Below are 21,374 nucleotides of genomic sequence, written 5' to 3'. Positions count from 1 at the left end.
GGAGCGCTCTTCCTCCAGCTATGTCTAAAAATCAATGAGGGTCTCAGCACTGAGACCCTGTTTGATCTAAATTTTTGAAGTGTATGTTTGATATATATAAATATATATATATATATATATATATATAAAAAATAAAAAATATATATAAATTAAAATTAAAAAATATATATATAAATAAATATATGTGTATGTATATACAATTATTGAGTTGTAAAATGATTAACATAATTAATGTTTAACTTTGTTAACTCTGAATTTTGGCCACCAGTAATGTAGAATTACCAGGCATATCTGGCTGAGAAGGGGGTTAATAGGGGGCCTCTCCTGGTGACAACTTTGCTTTGGCAAAAAACTGCTTCTGTTCTTGTTATTGTCCTTCAAGTGGGATATGGTGCGGTAATTGGGGTTACGACATAAGAAGCCAGCGTGTCTGGAGGATTCCTAGGTAAGCATCCAGCCTCTAAAAATGCAGCTCACACCTTATAATTCTGCTGAATATCTACTAAAGAGAGGTCTCCAGCTCATCTGAAGATGGGTTCTAGTGACCTAACACGGACGATTTTAGATTCTATTAAAATGTAGTGAAGAATCAAACTTTAAAGGCACATGAAATAAGATAAAACACATCCCTCCTGCTGGAGGAATAGAGGTCACCCAGAACCCCGGGCCTGGTTCTTCATAATAATGGATATCCTCAATGCATGAGTAATTGTTAAAAATGATCTGCTGCCATTGTGCGCTCCCTGTAGTGGTCGGGGTCAGCTTTGTAAGTACAGGTTAATTAATACCTAAGGTTACTTACCGAGGAGACACTGATATATATATATATATATATATATATATATATATATATACTTCAGATTCTTCCCTAATAGTGCTGGGAATTTATGCGACTTAAATATGAACAATGAAGTCAGAGTTAAGAAGTAAATGATTTCGCTCTTGTCTCTGGATAATGTAACAGTCATTAAAAGGAAAGTTTTTTCTTATGTACTGAAGGTCATTGAGATCTGCATATTTGCAGAATGCACGATGAGATTAACCCACGATTGAACATCTCACCACAGACAAGGTCAGGAGTAAGCCTGAGAAGAGCGCTGATTGTGGGCTTGGCTAGTGTCACAGGATTAGCAGCATTACTATTAATTATTCTTACAGTAAGATAAAAGCTCTGTATACGAAGAGTAGACATCATTCAATGTGGCTGCTGGGAATGGATTGTCCACTAGGTGTCACAGATGACCATACGTACTATACTGCACACTACACCAATGTTCCAAACTTCAATCAGATTTTTCCAGTGGGGGCTAATGTATTTATTACTGAAACTTATATAGTATAGCGACAACATATTCCCTAGAGCTGTATAACCCCTTAAAGGGGTACTCCGCAGCTCAGCGTTTGGAACAAACTGTTCCAAACGCTGGAGCCGGGAGCTTGTGACATCATAGCCCCGCCCCCTCACGACGTCACGCCCCACCCCCTCAATGCAAGTTTATGGGAGGGGGCGTGACAGCTGTCACGCCCCTTCTCATAAACCTGCATTGAGGGTGTGGGACGTGACATGATGAGGGGGCGGGGCTATGATGTCACAAGCTCCCGGCTCCAGCGTTCGGAACAGTTTGTTCCAAACGCAGAGCAGCAGAGTACCCCTTTAAGGAAACAACGTTTTTCATTTTTGTGTCTATTTTTTTTTTTTTTTTTTTTTTTTGCCTTCTTACATTTTAATAGCCAAACGCCTTAATTTTCCACCTACAGGGCAATATGGGGGATTGTTTCATGCTGAACGCATTTTTCTTTGTAAGAAAATCACACATTTTGTGTGAAATTTATGGCGAAACCAAAACAAATCTATATTTGTGGGGTGAAATTGAAATTGAAAACGCCATTTTGTAACTTTTGCAGGGATTCTTTTGTACACAGTGCATTTTATGGTAAAAATCACTATACCCAATTTATATTGGTTTGGTTTTATTTTACTAATTTTTATTTATTTATTTTTTCTATATGGGCCTGTTTGAATGCAAATTTTTTTTGATCATATGAAGTGACCAAAAAGAACTTCAGTCTGACTGAGATGTAGTATATGTGTTCATGCTTTTACTTTACATATACGTTATTGCCCGTCCACCCATCCCTGGGCATCCATGTAGCAGGATCCCTGCACTCCGAGCTTCTTCTTCCTTGTTGTGGACCAATGATTGGGGCATCAGACAGTGTTGGAACCGAACACCAAGTAAAGGGCTCCCTCAGGTTACAATATCAATTGGTTCCAGCAAGACCATTGTATGCTGAAACCATTGTATTTTGAGACCATAACCTGGTAATTGGTTCTGAAACCCCCAAAATGTCATCCAAAAAAATTGTAAAAAATGAGGATTAAAGAAAAATAATCAGATAACTAATATAGATAAAGAAAGTCCTTACATATAAAAGTAAGAAAGATCTGCTGGGAGCTGTAATCACTGTCTATGTAGAGGACAGGAGCTTCTTCAGGGTCCTGTACAGTACACACAATGGCCCTCATTTACTTAGAAAATCGGGTTGTAAGTCTATGTTGCTTTCTTACCCGACTGCTTTTTTCCCCTGATATTTATTATTATGTCGCATCCTGTTTGTCGCACTGGGTTTTGTTGGATTTGGTTTCCAACTCCTCTGAGTTGTCGGGAAAAAATCCACAACAATTCAACAAATTCGGGTTGGAAACCTTTATAAATACGTGGGAAAGCTCAGAAATGTCGGGTTACGCCCCTTTTTCGGGTTTGGGAGAATCCACATCGGGTCCGTCGGGAAAAAATGTCGCATCGTGTCGCAGACTGGCGCACCATGTCTGCGACATGGCGCAGACAAAGATGCGACAAAAAAACCCGACAAAGGAAGTCGGGTTTAGAATAGTAAATGAGGGCCAATGGGGGACATGTATCATTAGGCGTCTATTGTAGACACAGATCTACCCCTTTACACTGCTTGTCTAATTTACACTCTTGCTCAAAATTTACAAAAGTTGCGCATGTCCTTTGATAAATTTTGTGCAAATATAGAAACGACCCCATTCACACTACCGTGCACTCCTTCTCTTCCTCACACTTCACAGAGCTGGGGCATTTTCCCGCGGTACACTGCTCACATAGCTAGGAGTGCCGGAGCAGCAGTGTGCGCCGAACAAAACTGCACAATAGTAAACTCATAAATCTTTATAAAGTACACAGAATGTCTGGATTTAAAAAATATGTTATTTTGCTAAATAATCTGTCCCCTTACCTCTATATCAGTGTTTACCAAAGAGAATGCCTCCAAGAGTTGCAAAATTTGGCATGCTGGAAGTTGCAGTTTTGCAAAAGCTGGAGGCACCCTGGTTGGTAAACACTGTGCACATGTATCAGAGCTGAGTGTGTGATCATGTACATGTAGCAGAAATTAGTGTGCAGCATGTGTATAGAGCAGAGCCGAATGTGTGATTATGTGTATGCATGACCAAACACACACTCAGCTCTGCTGCACACACAATCACACACTCAGCTCTGCTGCATACACATGATCACTCACTCAGCTCTGCTGCATACACATGATCGCTCACTGAGCTCTGCTGCATACACATGATCACTCACTCAGCTCTACTGCATACACACAGTCACACACTCAGCTCTGCTGCATACACACAGTCACACACTCAGCTCTGCTGCATACACCCAATCACATACTCAGCTCTGCTGCATATACACAATCACTCAGTCATCTCTGCTACATACACATAATCACACATTCAGCTCTGGTGCATTTACACAATCACACTTTCAGCTCTGCTGCATACACTTGATCACACATATACGCAACGGAGGAAATTTATCAATGTTGGTGTAGGTAGAAGTTTTTTGTAGAACTTTTTGGTTGGTCTAAATTTGGTGCAATTGCACCAAATTTACCATACTTGTGCAAGGCACATGAGAAATTTTGTACAAAATTCTAAATCTCCACAAAGTTCTATTTGTTCACCTGAGCTGCACCTCACAGGAGAAGTGGACACAGGGATTTTGTTCTATTGCTTTGAGGCCAGGATTCCATTGAGGTTTATTGTCCACCAGCAAAAATGCCAGAAAAACTGTCACAGCTTCTTCCTGCGTTTTGTCAGGTTTTTTTGCGGTTTTTTTCTTGCGTTTTTGCTGGTGTGTGGAAACAGTCATTTTTGTACCCTGAGGCATTTTTTTCACTGCCTTCAGGGTACCACTCCATGGGTCAGATAAAGAGCGCCCGGTCCACAGAGTGTAAGGAGGTGAGGAGTGATGTATAGCATATACATATACAGGGTGCAGAGCATCACCACTTACCTCCGCCAGCTGAATAGTATACAGGGTTGCATAGTGTACCCATGTTTACTATACAAGAGCCAAGCAAGGAAAGAGTTAACCCACGCTGCTGCTAGCAGTTCTAGGTTAAGTCTTTGTGCACTATCCTGTATATACAGCTGTCTATAGATGACTGTATGTACAGGATACAGTAGGCAGACGTCAACAATTGGAGGCTCCCTGTTTTGGAACACTCCAGGGGAGAGCACAAAATGTTGTAACCTTTTTGTTTGTTTTTTAGATACGTGAATGAGGAGGACTACGTCAGATTCGGTGGATTACGACGATGAACAGCATCTTTATATGTCAATAAAAGGGTTAACGAGGGCTGTGGGGGAGTGTTTTGTTTAAATAAATAAAAATTTTCAATGTGTCGTGTTTTTTATAATGAATTTTCAGGCTTAGTAGTGGAAGCCGTCTTATAGACAGAATCTATTACTAAGCCGGGGTTTAGAGTTAGCCCCAAAATCAGTTAGCGCTAACCCCCAATTATTACCCCGGTACCCTCTGCCACAGGGATGCCGGGAAGTGCCGGTACCAACAGGCTCGGAGCATCAAAAATGGCACTCCTGGGCCTAGGTGGTAACAGGCTGGCATTATTTAGGCTGGGGAGGGCCAGTAACAATGGTCCTCACCCACCCTGGTAACTTCAAGCTGTTGCTGCTTGGTTGGTATCTGGCTGATACTGAAAATAGGGGGAACCACACATGTTTAAAAAAGAAATGCATAGGGTTCCCCCTATTTTCAGTATCCGCCAGATACCAACCAAGCAGCAACAGACTGATGTTACCAGGGTGGGCGAGGACCATTGTTACTGGCCTTCCCCAGCCTAAATAACGCCAGCCTGTTACCGCCTAGGCCCAGGAGCGCCATTTTGACGCTCCGGGCCTGTTGGTATCGGCTCTTCCCGGTACCCCTGTAGCGGTCGGTACCGGGGTAATAATTGGAGGTTAGCGCTAGCTGATTTTGGGGCTAACGCTAAGCTTAGTAATGGACTCCGTTTATAAGACAGCCTCCACTACTAAACCTGAAAATTCAATAGTAAAAAACACGACACACTGAAATTTTTTTTTTTAAAACACTCCCCCACAGCCCTCGTTAACCATTTTATTGAAATAAAAAAAAACATTGGTTATCGTCGCAATCCACTGAATCTGACGTAGTCCTCCGCATTCACCTATCTGAAATAAGAAGAAAAGAAAAGAAAGAAATATGGATTAGTATATTTTTTGCGCTTTCCCCAGGGGAGAGCGCACATAATGAAGTGTGTTCCTAAACAGGAAGCCTCCAATTGTTGCTTAACTACAACTCCCATCATGGGGGCTGTAGTTAAGCAACAACTGGAGTCTCCCTGTTTGGAAACACATTGCCAGAAAGGCTCTGTTCCCATTATGCAAAACACATAATGAGAACAGAGTCAGGACAGGACAGTGTAGCTCTGCCCCCTAATGATGTCATCACTAGGGGGCAGAGCATTAAAGGTCACAGGGGGTCTCAGGAGTGAGACCCACTTTCGATCTGTCCCTCTGCCCTTGGACTACCACTCCCATCATGGAACACATGGGAGCAGTTGTAGTACTGCAGCGCTGAGGGATGGCACTTGTACTGGAGCTCTGATTGATGAATAGCTATTCACCAATCAGAGATCCCTTCTCCCGGCGGCGGGGATTATGAATTAAGACAGCATATACAGGAGCCGTCGGGGAGCGCAGTGTAGCCGCATGTGCCACCGGCTTGTACAGTTAATAAATGCGGATCCCAGTGGGTCTCTGGAGAATGAACTGCTGCGATCTGCACCTCAGCCCCTGGACTATAACTCCCATCATGGACAAAGTCTGTACATGATGGGAGTAATAGTCCATGATGGGACAGACTCTGTCCCATGAGGGGAGTAGCTGTAGTTTAGCAGTGTTAAGGGACAACTCCTGCATCCCCCGGCTGTCTCGGTGGAATGCTTTCCTACATGTCCTTTTTGACGGTGTATTTTTGTGTAAAAAAAACGTATTTGCGCAAAGAAAATTGTTTAAACAAAAAAAAAAAAGCACATGATAAATTAGCATCCAATGCAAAATGCATTCCACAATACACAAAAAAATAGGCTTCTTACTTTTTGCTTTATCAAAAAGGACGCACAAAAAAGATGCAAAATAACTCACTGCGCAAAGATTTGCGCAACATATAGAAAAGAAAAAGCTACTACCACTAATGATAAATTCCCCCCATTGTCCTAAAAAAGTAAAATGGAGCCGCCCTCACCTGGTGTCCAAAGGAGCAGTTAATCCTGGCACAGGTAAAGAAGAACATGTAATACCTCTCTGTACTGTAGGGAGGTGCTATAACACAGCCAGTCAGTAGTCAATGCATGCAGTTCGGTAATACAGATGTTTTACCAGTGAAATGCCCATTCTGATTGGTCAGATCCTCCGGCCATTAATTTCGCTTGTCTGTAGCATTGTATGTTGAGTCTGGTTTCAAGTTACAATGGTCCAGAAAGACCACTGTATGTTGAAAATATTACAACCTGAGCCCATTGTAAGTTGAGGGACCACTGAACCCAACTCAGAAATGTGGCCATTAACCCAATCACTTCATGGACCATTAGAGATGTTGCACTAATCCCTTCATTACCAATCACACAATCGCTACCGTAGTGACTTGATTCTATGACTTTGGGTATGCAAATTTTCAAATTTGCCTGGCTTTGTGCATAATTTTGTCTCCTAGGACTTTATCCACCTTTTCCAGCCCACCAGATCACCTGAAAGCTGAACTAATTTATGCAGGATAAAGTAAGCAACTGCCGAGCCAAGAGGTTTGTGACGAATCGAATCACTGTAAGTTCGCTCATCTCTATTGAGTTTAATTGGCCTTAAAAGGGTTGCCTAGGTACCTAAAAAAAAAAGGAATTCCACATGGTGTGAAATCTACTTACAATGCCCTCCTGGCACCATTCACTGCTCCACTAATCTCTGATACATCAGCCTCCTCTGCACCCTATTAAAACTAAATTTCCCAGCAGTCCTTACTACCAAGAACGTTAGAAAGGGGGGCACAGCTTGTCGCTATGACAGAAAGGGGCATTTCTTGATGAGCTATGATAGAAAGGAGATGGCTTGTTTGGGTGATGGTAGAAAGCTGACATGGCTTGCCACTACGATGTCAGAAGGGGGCATGGCTTAATGAGCCATGATAGAGAGGGGGTGGTTTGGTAAACAATGTAAAAAATGGGGCGTGGCTTGCCGCTATTATGTCAGAAGGGGGCATGGCTTAATGAGCCATGATAGAGAGGGGGGGGTTGGTAAACAATGTAAAAAATGGGGCGTGGCTTGTCGCTATGATGTCAGAAGGGGGCATGGCTTAATGAGCCATGATAGAGGGGGGTTGGTTTGGTAAACAATGTAAAAAATGGGGCGTGGCTTGCTGCTATGATGTCAGAAGGGGGCATGGCTTAATGAGCCATGATAGAGAGGGCGGGGTTTGGTAAACAATGTAAAAAAAGGGGGCATGGCTTGCAGCTATGATATCAGAAGGGGGCATGGCTTAATGAGCCATGATAGAGAGGGGGTGGTTTGGTAAACAATGTAAAAAAAAGGGGGCGTGGCTTGATGATATTTCACTAGGGAGGATGTGGCTTAAAACATGAGGATGCCAAAAAGCCAGGCCAAAGTGTCACATGATCTCCGTCTCTGTTAGTGGGGAGAGAGGAGACAAAGTGGACAGACGATACCAGATTTTTCTTCACTTTCTGCCTGACAGAACATATTTCAACAGTACAAGCAATAAGTGTATATTACAATACAGTCGAAATGGCCATGAGGGGACAAAATACGAATCGTTTTCGCTATCCGGAGTACCCCTTTAAACTGCCCTGACCACAGATGTCTGTACAGTATAGGCCTAGCAAAAAGAGCAGGAATACATAGCTGCAGGATCAGACTATACACATGGTTCGTCTATAGTCTGTAACCAATGGATGTGCATAGAAAGTGTATGCAAAGTGTATTACTTTATTTTTTTATTTTTTTCAAGATTTACTGGAACAAGAAGAACATTGCCGTGGGTTTAGCATAGATACAGTAAAACAAATACCCACCTCTATAATTACACATAGTAGGCAGCCACTTAGAACATTTCTATCAGATGACTGCAGGAAAGGAAATATGTATCCCGGCTACTGCAGGCGAACAGCAGACTGTAATTTAACCGTTTTGCAAACTCAGGCTGTTTTGCGCAAAACTTTTTCAGTCCCTGCAGTTCTCCCTCCTACATGATGTTGCTGAAAATTAGCTCTACTAGCCCTCCATGGCCCTTAATTATGGGCTGAGCCCCCCACACATGCTGATGGATCATCACACGTTACTGGGGGTGGTAAAATAGAGGTTTCGCTAAGACCAACTAGCTAAATATTATGAAAGGATTATTAAAAGAAAAAGATGCCAGCTAAAAGTTTATAAGATTTCATTAAGCCAGTGCAGGGTTTAGAACAATGTTTTCAATGCAGTGTGCCTCCAGCTGTTGCAAAACTACAACTCCCTGCATGCCTGGACAGCCTTGGGCTGTCCAGGCATGCAGGGAGTTGTAGTTTTGCAACAGCTGGAGACACACTGGTTTGGAAACATTAGAATAAAATGGCATAGATAGTAATACACATACCCAGCATAGCAAATAATTACCTCTCAACTATCTCCTCAATTGCCCTTAATTATGGGCTGAGCCCCCCATGCTGATCATTACACCTAAGGCTAAATTTCTACTTGTTTTTTTGGGGGGGGAAAACGACATGAAAAACACCATTTCTGCCAAAAAAAACTCTGTGGCCAGATGTTAGCTGTAAATCAATGAGAAATCACAAAATTCTTATTCTCCTTGGGGTTTTTCACTTTGGCGTTTTTTTAATCAGTTTTTTCACTCTTTTTTGGCGTTTTTCAGCCAAGTCTATGGGAGTGAAAAAATGCCAAGAAATTTTTTTTATTCTTTTTTGGACTTTAGCGATCCAAAAAAGTGATGGAGATACCTTTTAAAATAAAATTTTGTATGGTACCATTAAAAAATTAAAATAAAAAAGATAAAGTAGTGATGGAAAAAATTGTATCTAACGAAATTTATCTTTTTTTTATAACAACATTTTTAAACATTTTTAAAACAGGGATCAATTTATGTGGGCAGGTGGGGACCTAAAAATGTAGCTGACATTAATAAAAATGTAGTGTGTGTGTGTGTGTTTTTCGCTTTTTTTCTTTATTGTTTACATTTTTTTTTAGGTAGTACTATTACTCCTAGCATGGAACACACTGTTCCATGATGGGAGTAGTAGTACCTGTACTAATAGACAGATCACCTGTTGCGATCCTCCTGTATAATGTATAGATGCATCTGGCCGCTCTTCTATGGTGCCCTGCACTGACGTATATATACACATATTCATATTTCCCGCAGAGAGCTGTGATTGGTCAGATGGTTCCAGCCAATCACAACTCTCTGTGGGAAATATGAATAGGTGTATATATACAGCAGTGCAGGGGACCATAGAAGGCATGTATACATTATACAGGAGGATCACAGCGGGTGTCAGGAGTGACATCGGCTGTGATCTTTCCTTAACTGCAGGTACTACTACTCCCAACATGGACCGCATTCTGCTCAATGCTGGGAGCTGTAGTACCTGCATTAATAGACAGATCGCAGCGGGTGTCAGAAGTTACACTCGCTGCGATCTGTCTATTAATGCAGGTACTACAGCTCCCATCATGGAGCAGAGTGTGCTCCATGTTGGGAGTAGTAGTACCTGCAGGTTAGAACAGATCACCACGGGTATCACTACTGACACCCGATGTGATCATCCTGTCTATAGTAGAGATGGAGCAGCTTTCTCCTGCGCTCGCATCTCTGCACTATACTCTGGCCGGCCACTCACTCATTCATATTTCCCTCAGAGCGGTGATGGGCTGCAACCATCCGGCCAATCACCACTCTGGGTGGAAAATATGAATGAGTGATGTTCTATTCACATCACTGGCCGGAGTACAGAGCAGAGATGTGTGCGCTGTATAGAGCCGCTCTGCATCTCTGCTATATTATGGACGATCGCAACGGGTGTCACGACTGACCCCCGGGGCGATATGTCTATTATAACAGGTACTACTACTCCCAGCATGGAACAGTATGTTCCATGCTGGGAGTAGTAGTACTACCTAAAAAATGTAAAACATTGAGAAAAAAAGTGAAACACACACAATGTATTAAAAATTTATAAAAATGTTGTTATAAAAAATAAAATACAAATTTTCGTTAAATACATATTTTTTCCACCACTACTGCATCCTTTTTTTTTTTGGTACCCAACAAATTTTGGGTACCAAAAAAAAAAACTGCCAAGGTGCAATTTCCACACAAATAAAAAAAACGCCAGAAAAAAACAGCAAAAAAAGCGCCAGACGCAGGAAATTGCACTGGCGTTTTTTCATGCATTTTTTTCAACCCAAAATCGCTGGACAAAAAACCAAGTAGAAACTTAGCCTTACTGGGGGTGGTAAAATAGCAAAATATTATTAAAAAATATTAAAGGAAAAAGATGACAACTAAAGGTTTATAAGATTTCATTAAGGCAGTGCAGGGTTTAGAACGATGTTTCCAATGCAACGTGCCTCCAGCTGTAGCAAAACTACAACTCCCATCATGCCCAGACAGCCTTCGGCTGTCTGGGCATGCTGGGAGTTGTAGTTTTGCAACAGCTGTGCGCACCCTGGTTGGGAAAAAATAAGAGTCAAATGGCATAGATAGTAATACACATACCCAGCATAGCAAATAATTACCTCTCAACTATCTCCTGTCCGTTCCAGCAGGACGTGTCGTTTTCAGCGACAGTGGTATGGCGGCAGACGAGCGCGGGCAAGCTGCCATAGAAATGACTATAGGTCTTCAGCTTCAATATAAACTCCCTGGAAAACAAAAAAAGTAAAACAAACAAACACAGTTAGCCGTGTCATTGTAGCAGATGCTCAAGGAGGAGAATTAAAAGGACACCAGTGTGATTTGTCTTTGGGGTAACTTTACGGCTTATTATTTTGGAACACATGTGAAAAACACTCAGGTGCTGAGTGGGACGGGGACCCTCGGGCAATAAAACTTATGGTAGACTCGGTACTGACTAAGATGCAACATGCCCCTCCGGCCATGCCCCAGTGGTTAGTCTAGCGCTGCTACCAATATTTGAATATTATATCATAAATAAAGCATCGCACCCTGTAGACTCAAGAATTCATTCAATGCGAAATGATATGAAAAATACAATTTCCATAGATTGGCTTCTACAATATGGATGTTGACTAAACCGCACAGGGAGACAGTAGAATTAATTTATGTTTAAAGGGGTACGCTGGTGGAAAACTTTATTTTTTTTTTTAATGAACTGGTGCCAGAAAGTTAAACAGATTTGTAAATTAATTCTATAAAAAAAAATTATCCTTTCAGTACTTATTAGCAGCTGTATATTACAGAGGAAATTCTTTGCTTTTTGAATTTTTTTGTCTTGTCCACTGTGCTCTCTGCTGACACCTCTGTCCATATCAGGAACTGTCCAGAGTAGCATAGGTTTGCTATGAGGATTTCTCCTGGTCTGGACAGTTCCTGATACAGGCATCAGGTGTCAGCAGAAAGCACTGTAGAATACAGCTGCTAAAAAGTACTGGAAGGATAAACATTTAAGTATGTCTTTTTTTAACCTGTTAAGGACCCAGGGCGTACCTGTATGTCCTGAGTCCGCTCCCGTTCTATAACGCGGGGCCACGGCCATGGCTAATAGTGCGCGGCATTGATCGCGGTGCCGCACGCTATTAACCCTTTAGACACGGCGTTCAAAGTTGAACGCCGCGTCTAAAGTGAAACAAAATCAGTGCGGGTTAGCTCAGGGAGCTGTTCGGGATCGCCGCGGCGAAATCGCGGCATCCCGAACAGATTACAAGACAGCCGGAGGATCCCTACCTGCCTCCATGCTGTCCGTTCGCCGAATGACTGCTCAGTGCCTGAGATCCAGGCATGAGCAGTCAAGCGGCAGAATCATCGATCAATGGTTTCTTATGAGAAACCAGTGATCAATGTAAAAGATCAGTATGTGCAGTGTTATAGCCCCCTACATGAGCTATAACACTGCAAAAAAAAAGTGAAAAAAAGTGAAAAGATCATTTAACCCCTTCCCTAATAAAAAATTGATTCACCCCCCTTTTCCCATTTAAAAAAAAAAACTGTGTAACTAAAAATAAACATATGTGGTATCACCGCGTGCGGAAATGTCCGAATTATAAAAATATATAATTAATTAAACCGCACGGTCAATGGCGTACGAGCAAAAAATTCCAAAGTTCAAAATAGTGCATTTTTGGTCACTTTTTATATCATGAAAAAATTCATAAAAAGTGATCAATAAGTTCTATCAATGCAGGTCAGATCACGGCGCAAAAAATGAGCCCTCATACCGCCCCATACGCGTAAAAATAAAAAAGTTATAGGGGTCAGAAGATGACAGTTTTAAATGTATAAATTTCCGTGCATGTAGTTATGATTTTTTCCAGAAGTACGACAAGATCAAGCCCATATAAGTAGGGTATCATTTTAACCGTATGGACCTACAGAATAAAGATAAGGTGTCATTTTTACCGAAAAATGTACTGCGTAGAAACGGAAGCCCCCAAAACTTACAAAATTGCGTATTATTTAAAATTTTGTCTCACAATGATTTTTTTTCCCGTTTCGCCGTAGATTTTTGGGTAAAATGACTGAAGTTTTTACAAAGTAGAATTGGCGGCGCCAAAAATAAGCCATGAAATCGATTTTAGGTGAAAAATTGAAAGAGTTATGATTTTTTAGAGGTAAGGAGGAAAAAATTAAAGTGCAAAAACGGAAAAACCCCGGGTCCTTAAGGGGTTAAGCATCCATCGATTCCAAGTGAAAGTGCTGTGAAAAATTGACGTTACTTCTTTTTCCTTACAAGCAGAAATTACCATGCGAAATTCCCCAAGAGAATTCTGCCAGAAATTCAGCCAAAATTTACTGCCCATTGATTACAATGGGATTCCGCAGTCCTATTCAGACAGCAGAATTTCCACGCCGGCCATCCCTGCCAAAGAAATTCCGCTTTCCACATTCTGCAAAAATATAAGACTAGATACGGAATTCTGTGTCAGAATACCATTGAAATCAATGGGGCTTGAATTCTAGCAATATTTCGCAATTGCGACCAGCAAGCTTCCATTCTCAAGAGCTCCCCCGTGTGAACTTGGCCTTAAAGCGCACCTATACCTTCAATAGTTTTCGGCAAATGCTCATTCGGTCAAGAGCTATCCTTACCAACCTCCCCATATACAGGCTAAATAGGTCAGTAATAACAATTTTTTATTTATATAGCCCCCAACATATTCTGAAGGATGTAGCTTGTCATCACTCCCACTGGCCCCTCCCTGTCCACAATCAGAGTACTCAGGGCAAACCAAGTTGTGGTAACGGGGTGTGATGAAAGCAGATGTTGTTACCCTAGGGGCAGATGGCATTAATTCCTTGTATTCGTGACGCCAGAGCATGGTTTATGCTCGATACCACTCGAAGGTATACCGCTAGATCCTGGGCTAGGCACGGGGGCAATAATGACTCTGACGCCAAGTTACGAATAACGGTATTTTTACTGAGGGTATACAGATGTAAAGTCTATACAGTTCAGCCAGGGCCCACAGAGGTGACCAGTGACTCAGAGACCTTAAGGGCTTGCTGGGACTTGTAGTAGAACTGGACAATGTAATGCAGGCCATGCTGACTTGGCAGATAACAGGGACCGACTTGATTTGACTGAAGACTGACAAAGCTATGACTGTATATGAAAAAAGGAAAGAGATGCGCTCCTAGTGTAATATGTCAGGATAGGTGAGCCCCTTAGGAAACCAAGTGTAAGGCTTACCGGAGGGCATTGTGCTGAGGGCACAACACCTATGCAGGCATGTAGAATCACTCAATGGACGTGAGGTCAGCTGCTCCAGGATCCCCTCTGAGTGTCCTAGACACTCAGTATTAAGGTAAGATTCAGACCCCCAGCCATCTAAAACATATCCCCTATTCATCGGATAGAGGATACGTTTTTTTACATGATACTTTAATAGGAGAGATGTTTTGGGGGAAGGAGGTACAGTAAAACCTCTCTCTTCTCAATGAATGCATAATATGTGAGGAAGTGAAAATCTGTCACAGAAAATCTTACAATTCAAAATAGTTTGATTATTTTAGACCTACCGTATATACTCGAGTATAAACCAACCCGAATATAAGCCTAGGCCCCTAATTTCACCCCAAAAACCCAGGAAAAAAAATAAAAAATAAAAATAAAGTTATTGACTCGAGTATAAGCCTAGGGTGGGAAATACATCATCCCCCCCCCTGTCATCATCCGCCGTGTCATCATCCAGACCCCCGTCATTAACACCCTCATCATCATCACCCTGTCATCATCCCCCCTTCATCATCATTACCCTGTCATCATCCCCCCTTTCATCATTACCCTGTCATCATCCCCCCCCTTCATCATTCCCGTGTCATGATCCCCCCCTTCATCATTACCCTGTAATCATCCCCCCCTTGATCATTACCCTGTCATCATTACCCTGTCATCATCCCACACCACCCCCTTCATCATCACTGCTTGTCAATGTCTGATTTAACAGTGGTCTTCAACCTGCGGACTTCCAGATGTTTCAAAACTACAACTCCCAGCATGCCCGGACAGCCATCAGCTGTCCGGGCATGCTGGGAGTTGTAGTTTTGAAACATCTGGAGGTCCGCAGGTTGAAGACCACTGCCCAGGCCTTCGTCGTCATCCAGACCCCCTCCCCCCCCTCCCTCCCCCCTTTAGTTTTGTACTCACCTCCGCTCAGCGGGACGTTAGGGTGAGCTGTTCCGGGCCATCTGTGCTGCAGGGACCATCCGGTGGGGAGGGATAGTCGTTCCGGGCTGTCCATCTTCACCGGGGGTGCCTCTTCTCCGTGCTTCGGGCGCCCGGAACGACCGGACGGTCCCTGCAGCACAGATGGCCTGGACCAGCTCACCCTAAAGTCCCGCCGAGCGGAGGTGAGTACAAAACTAAAGGGGGGAGGGGGGGAGGGGGTCTGGATGACGACGAAGACCCGGGCAGTGGTCTTCAACCTGCGGACCTTCAGACGTTTCAAAACTACAACTCCCAGGATGCCCGGACAGCCGATGGCTGTCTGGGCTTGCTGGGAGTTGTAGTTTTGAAACATCTGGAGGTCCGCAGGTTGCAGACCACTGAGGGTGGAGAGTTCACTCGAGTATAAGCCGAGGGGGGGTGTTTTCAGCACGAAAAATTGTGCTGAAAAACTCAGCTTATACTCGAGTATATACGGTAATTCATAAATACATAAATTATAGTAATGAAAAAGCAAAATATGCAATCCTGAAAAAAATTTAAGCCACGCAAAAGAGATCACAATGTCACGGCAACAAGAAGCTTCATGCTATAATGGTAATTCTTGCCAGTGTCAAACATGCCTGACTGGTTTGTGATTTTTCTCCAGTGACCTGGACACAGGGTTTGCAAATGTGACATCTGTTGTGTAAGATTAATGTAATATTATGGAGCCTCCATCATTTAAATACAGAGCATCTGTCTTCCAATGTCATTCTAGGCTATAGGACCAAATACTGTACAAGGATAAAATAATATTAAGAAATATGAGAATGTTCATTTCCTAATTTTATTTTTGATCCTTATGACTGTTAACTGCCTGCTTACGAATGGATTTTAACCCCTTAAAGACTCAGGGTTTTTCCGTTTTTGCACTTTCGTTTTTTCCTCCTTACCTTTTAAAAATCATAACCCTTTCAATTTTCCACCTAAAAATCCATATTATGGCTTATTTTTTGCGTCGCCAATTCTACTTTGCAGTGACATTAGTCATTTTACCCAAAAATGCACGGCGAAACGGGAAAAAAAATCATTGTGCGACAAAATCGGAAAAAAAACGCCATTTTGTAACTTTTGGGGGCTTCCGTTTCTACGCAGTGCATATTTCGGTAAAAATTACACCTTATCATTATTCTGTAGGTCCATACGGTTAAAATGATACCCTACTTATATAGGTTTGATTTTGTCGCACTTCTGGAAAAAATCATAACTACATGCAGGAAAATGTATACGTTTAAAAATGTCATCTTCTGACCCCTAAAACTTTTTTATTTTTCCACGTACAGGGCGGTATGGGACTCATTTTTTGCGACGTGATCTGAAGTTTTTATCGGTATGATTTTTGTTTTGATCGGACTTTTTCATCACTTTTTATTCATTTTTTAATGTTATAAAAAGTGACCAAAATACGCTTTTTTGGACTTTGGATTTTTTTTGCGCGTACGCCATTGACCGTATGGCTTAATTAATTATATATTTTTATAGTTCGGACATTTACGCACGCGGCGATACCACATATGTTTATTTATTTATTTTTTTACACTGTTTTATTTTTTTTTATGGGAAAAGGGGGGTGAGTCAAACTTTTATTAGGGAAGGGGTTAAATGACCTTTATTAACACTTTTTTTTTACTTTTTTTTTGCAGTGTTATAGGTCCCATAGGGACCTATAACACTGCACACACTGATCTCTCATCCTGATCACAGGCGTGTATTAACACGCCTGTGATCAGCGTTATCGGCGCTTGACTGCTCCTGCCTGGATCTCAGGCACGGAGCAGTCATTCGTCGATCGGACACCGAGGAGGCAGGTAAGAGCCCTCCCGGTGTCCGATCAGCTGTTCGGGACGCCGCGATTTCACCGCGGCGGTCCCGAACAGCCCGACTGAGCAGCCGGGATACTTTCAGTTTCACTTTAGAAGCGGCGGTCAGCTTTGACCGCCGCTTCTAAAGGGTTAATACCGCACATCGCCGCGATCGGCGATGTGTGGTATTAGCCGCGGGTCCCGGCCGTTGATTAGCGCCGGGACCGACGCGATATGATGCGGGATCGCGGCGCGATCCCGCTTCATATCACGGGAGCCGGCGCAGGACGTAAATATACGTCCTGCATCGTTAAGGGGTTAAAGGGGTACTCTGGTGGAGAACTTTTTTTTTTTTTTTATTCAACTGATGCCAGAAAGTTAAACAGATTTGTAAATTACTTCTATTAAATAATCTTAATCCTTCCAGTACTTATTAGCTGCTGAATACTAGAGAGAAAATTATTTTCTTTTTGGAACACAGAGCTCTCTGCTGACATCACGAGCACAGTGCTCTCTGCTGACATCTCTGTCCATTTTAGGAACTGTCCAGAGCAGCATTGCTATGGGGATTTTCTCCTACTCTGGACAGTTCTTCAAATGGACAGAGATGTCAGCAGAGAGCACTGTGCTCATGATGTCAGCAGAGAGCTCTGTGTTCCATAAAGAAAATAATTTCCTTGGTAGTATTCAGCAGCTAATAAGTACTGGAAGGATTAAGATTTTTTAATAGAAGTAATTTACAAACCTGTTTAACTTTCTGGCACCAGTTGATTGAAAAAAAAGAAGACAAAGGGAAAAAAGACCATACTCACCCTTCCACTGTTCCTGGTCCAGTATTACCTCTGTTATTCTGGAGTGTTCCATCATTTGTGGTTATGCAAACATGGACTACCTACTAGGGTAGGGTATTGCATGGTTTGTACACTGTGGGGGACATGTATCATTATTTGTGTATGGTAGAAGCAGTTTACCCCTTTTCCCGAATTCTAAATTATGTGCAGAAGCGCTAAATTTATCAATCAAGCGCAATGAGCTTCATAAATTGCGGGTAAATATAGTAATCTCCTCAATCCACTCTTTGAAAAATAGAATTGATGATTTAGAGCATCTTGCTACGTTAAGTCCAAAATGGCTTATATTTGCGCAAAAAAAACAGCTCTTGCGGCAAAATTTTTGTAAAGGAAAAATACGCAGTTAATAAATCCATGGGTACTATAGATGTCACTCCAAGGTACCCTGATTCAGACACATCTGGCGGACATGCTCTACCAAAACGTGCGCAAAAAAAAGGGCTTGCACAAAATTTTGCGCAAAAAAATACACACAATACAGGGGTAAAATCTTTGATGTCCCCCTGTGTGTTTAGGCCAAGATTGCTTGTTATAAAGGAGACACATAGAAAAAGGGGTATTCCAGCCTATAACACTTATCCACTACCCACAGGATAGGGGACAGCTGTTGGGTTGCAGCGGGTGACTGCAACTGGTGCTGGGAGCCTGAGAGCCCCTGCAATCTCAATAACATAATTCTGTGTCAGCTATTGAATTCTCTATAGGAGTTGCCAGAAATAGTGATTATATATATACACTGCTCAAAAAAATAAAGGGAACACTAAGATAACACATCCTAGATCTGAATGAATGAACTAATTGTACGAAATACTTTCGTCTTTACATAGTTGAATGCGCTGACAACAAAAGAACACAAAAATGTATCAACCCATGGAGGTCTGGATATGGAGTCACACTCAAAATCAAAGTGGAAAAGCACACTACAGGCTGATCCAACTTTATGTAATGTCCTTAAAACAAGTCAAAATGAGGCTCAGTAGTGTGTGTGTGGCCTCCATGTGCCCGTATGACCTCCCTACAATGCCTGGGCATGCTCCTGATGAGGTGGCGGATGGTCTCCTGAGGGATGTCCTCTCAGACCTGGACTAAAGCAAACGCCAACACCTGGACAGTCTGTGGTGCACCATGGCATTGGTGGATGGAGCGAGACATGATGTCCCAGATGTGCTCAATCGGATTCAGCTCTGGGTAACGGGCGGGCCAGTCCATAGCATCAATGCCTTCCTCTTGCAGGAACTGCTGACACACTCCAGCTACATGAGGTCTAGCATTGTCTTGCATTAGGAGGAACCCAGGGCCAACCGCACCAGCATATGGTCTCACAAGGGGTCTGAGGATCTTATCTCGGTACCTAATGACAGTCATGCTGCTACCTCTGGCAAGCACATGGAGGGCTGTGCGGCCCCCCAAAGAAATGCCACCCCACACCATTACTGACCCACTGTCATACCGGTCATGCTGGAGGATGTTGCAGGCAGCAGAACAGTGCGCCAGTGGCGGATTTGCCAATCTTGGGGTTCTCTGACAAATGCCTAACGTCCTGCATGGTGTTGGGCTGTAAGCACAACCCCCACCTGTGGACGTCGGGCCCTCATACCACCCTCATGGAGCCTGTTTCTGACCATTTGAGTGGACACATGCACATTTGTGGCCTGCTGGAGGTCATTTTGCAGGGCTCTGGCAGTGCTCCATGCTCTGGACACTATGCTGACAGACACAGCAAACCTTCTGGCCACAGCTCGCATTGATGTGCCATCCTGGATGAGCTGCACTGCCTGAGCCACTTGTGTGGGTTGTAGACTCCATCTCATGCTACCACTAGAGTGAAAGCACCGCCAGCATTCAGAAGTGACTAAAACATCAGCCAGGAAGCATAGGAAGTGGTCTGTGGTCACCACCTGCAGCCCACCCCTTTATTGGGCAGTGTCTTGCTAATTGCCTATAATTTCCACCTGTTGTCTGTTCCATTTGCACAACAGCATGTGAAATTGATTGTCAATCAGGGTTGCTTCCTGAGTGGACAGTCACAGAAGTGTCATTGACTTGGAGTTACATATTTTTTTGAGCAGTGTATTTATATATATATATATATATATATATATATATATATATATATATGCATACATACACACATTTACTTTGTTCCTTTAAGTTACAATATTAATTGGTTCCAGGACGACCATTGTATGTTGAAACCATTGTATGTTGAGGCCATAACTCTATGGAAACCTGGTAATTGGTTCTGAAGCCATCAAAATGTCATCCAAAGATAGGAAAAAGTAAGGATTAAAGAGAAATAAGTAGATAACTAATATAGATAAAGCAAATCCTTACATATAAAAGTAAGAAAGATCTGCTGGGAGCTGTAAATCAAAGTCTATATAGAGGACAGAAGCATTTTTAGGGTCCTGCACAGTACACGCAATGTCCTAAAAAAAAGTAAAATGGATCCACCCTTATTTGGTGTCCAAAGGATCAGCTATCCCTGGTACAGGTAAAGAGTACAGAACATGTAATGCCACCCTGTACTGTAGGGGCGCTACCAGACAGACTTCAGTAATACAGGGGTTTTACCAGTGAATGTCGATTCTAATTGGTCAGTTCTTCGAGCCATGACATGTTCCGCAGATCTGGACTGTCTGTTCATTGTATGTTGAGTCTGGTTTAAAGATATAATGGTCCAGAAAAGACCATTGTATGTTGAATCTATTGTCTGTTGAGGCCATTGTAAGTTGAGGGATCACTGTGTATATATATATATATATATATATATATACATATATATATATAGTGTATTTATTCCATAATGTGCAAATACTACGTTTCATTAGTCTGGTGAAACGTAGTCTTTGCACATTATGGAATAAATCCACCTTTTGATTCCAACTACGTGTTGTGCTGCATCTATGTACATATTTGGATTGTGGAACCAGAGGACCAAGGTTCCGGATATGCTGGCACCCCAATTCATCACTTCAATACTTCTGGATGTGCTGCTTTTATTGGGAATATATATATATATATATATATATATATATATATATATATATATATATACATATATGTTGATGCAAATCATAAAATGTTGCAGTATCTTGTAATACCTTTTTAAAAAGGTATTACAAGATACTGCAACATTTTATGATTTGCATCTGCATCACTGGACTAATACGGCTACTCAGATTTACTATATATATGTTGGAATATCCCTTGTATGTGTGTCCCAATCATTTTTTTTTTTTAAATTACTTTTGACATGTCAAAAGTTTTGATTGGTTGGAGTCTGGGTGTTCAGATGCCAACCAATGGGGACACCTTTTTCCATTATATTTTTCTTAAAGGGTACCTCTTATCAAAAAAACTTTTGATATATTATAGATTAATGTATGCAGAATAACTTCCCAATTGCATGTTATTA

The 21,374-nt window shown here is 42.2% G+C and overlaps 1 protein-coding gene across 1 annotated transcript in view; it reads right to left on the bottom strand.

The window, feature by feature from the left end:
* The window catches only part of GPC3 (glypican 3), a 534,194-nt gene that overhangs the window by 217,060 nt on the left and 295,760 nt on the right, over positions 1–21,374 (bottom strand). The window contains exon 5 of the mRNA XM_056538460.1: positions 11,156–11,281. Within this exon, the coding sequence (XP_056394435.1) occupies positions 11,156–11,281 (126 nt within the window). The remainder of the gene's footprint in view (positions 1–11,155; positions 11,282–21,374) is intronic.

The sequence above is a fragment of the Hyla sarda genome, chromosome 9 (assembly GCF_029499605.1).
Source record: "Hyla sarda isolate aHylSar1 chromosome 9, aHylSar1.hap1, whole genome shotgun sequence".
NCBI lineage: Eukaryota > Metazoa > Chordata > Amphibia > Anura > Hylidae > Hyla > Hyla sarda.
This window is presented reverse-complemented; position numbering and strand designations above follow the sequence as displayed.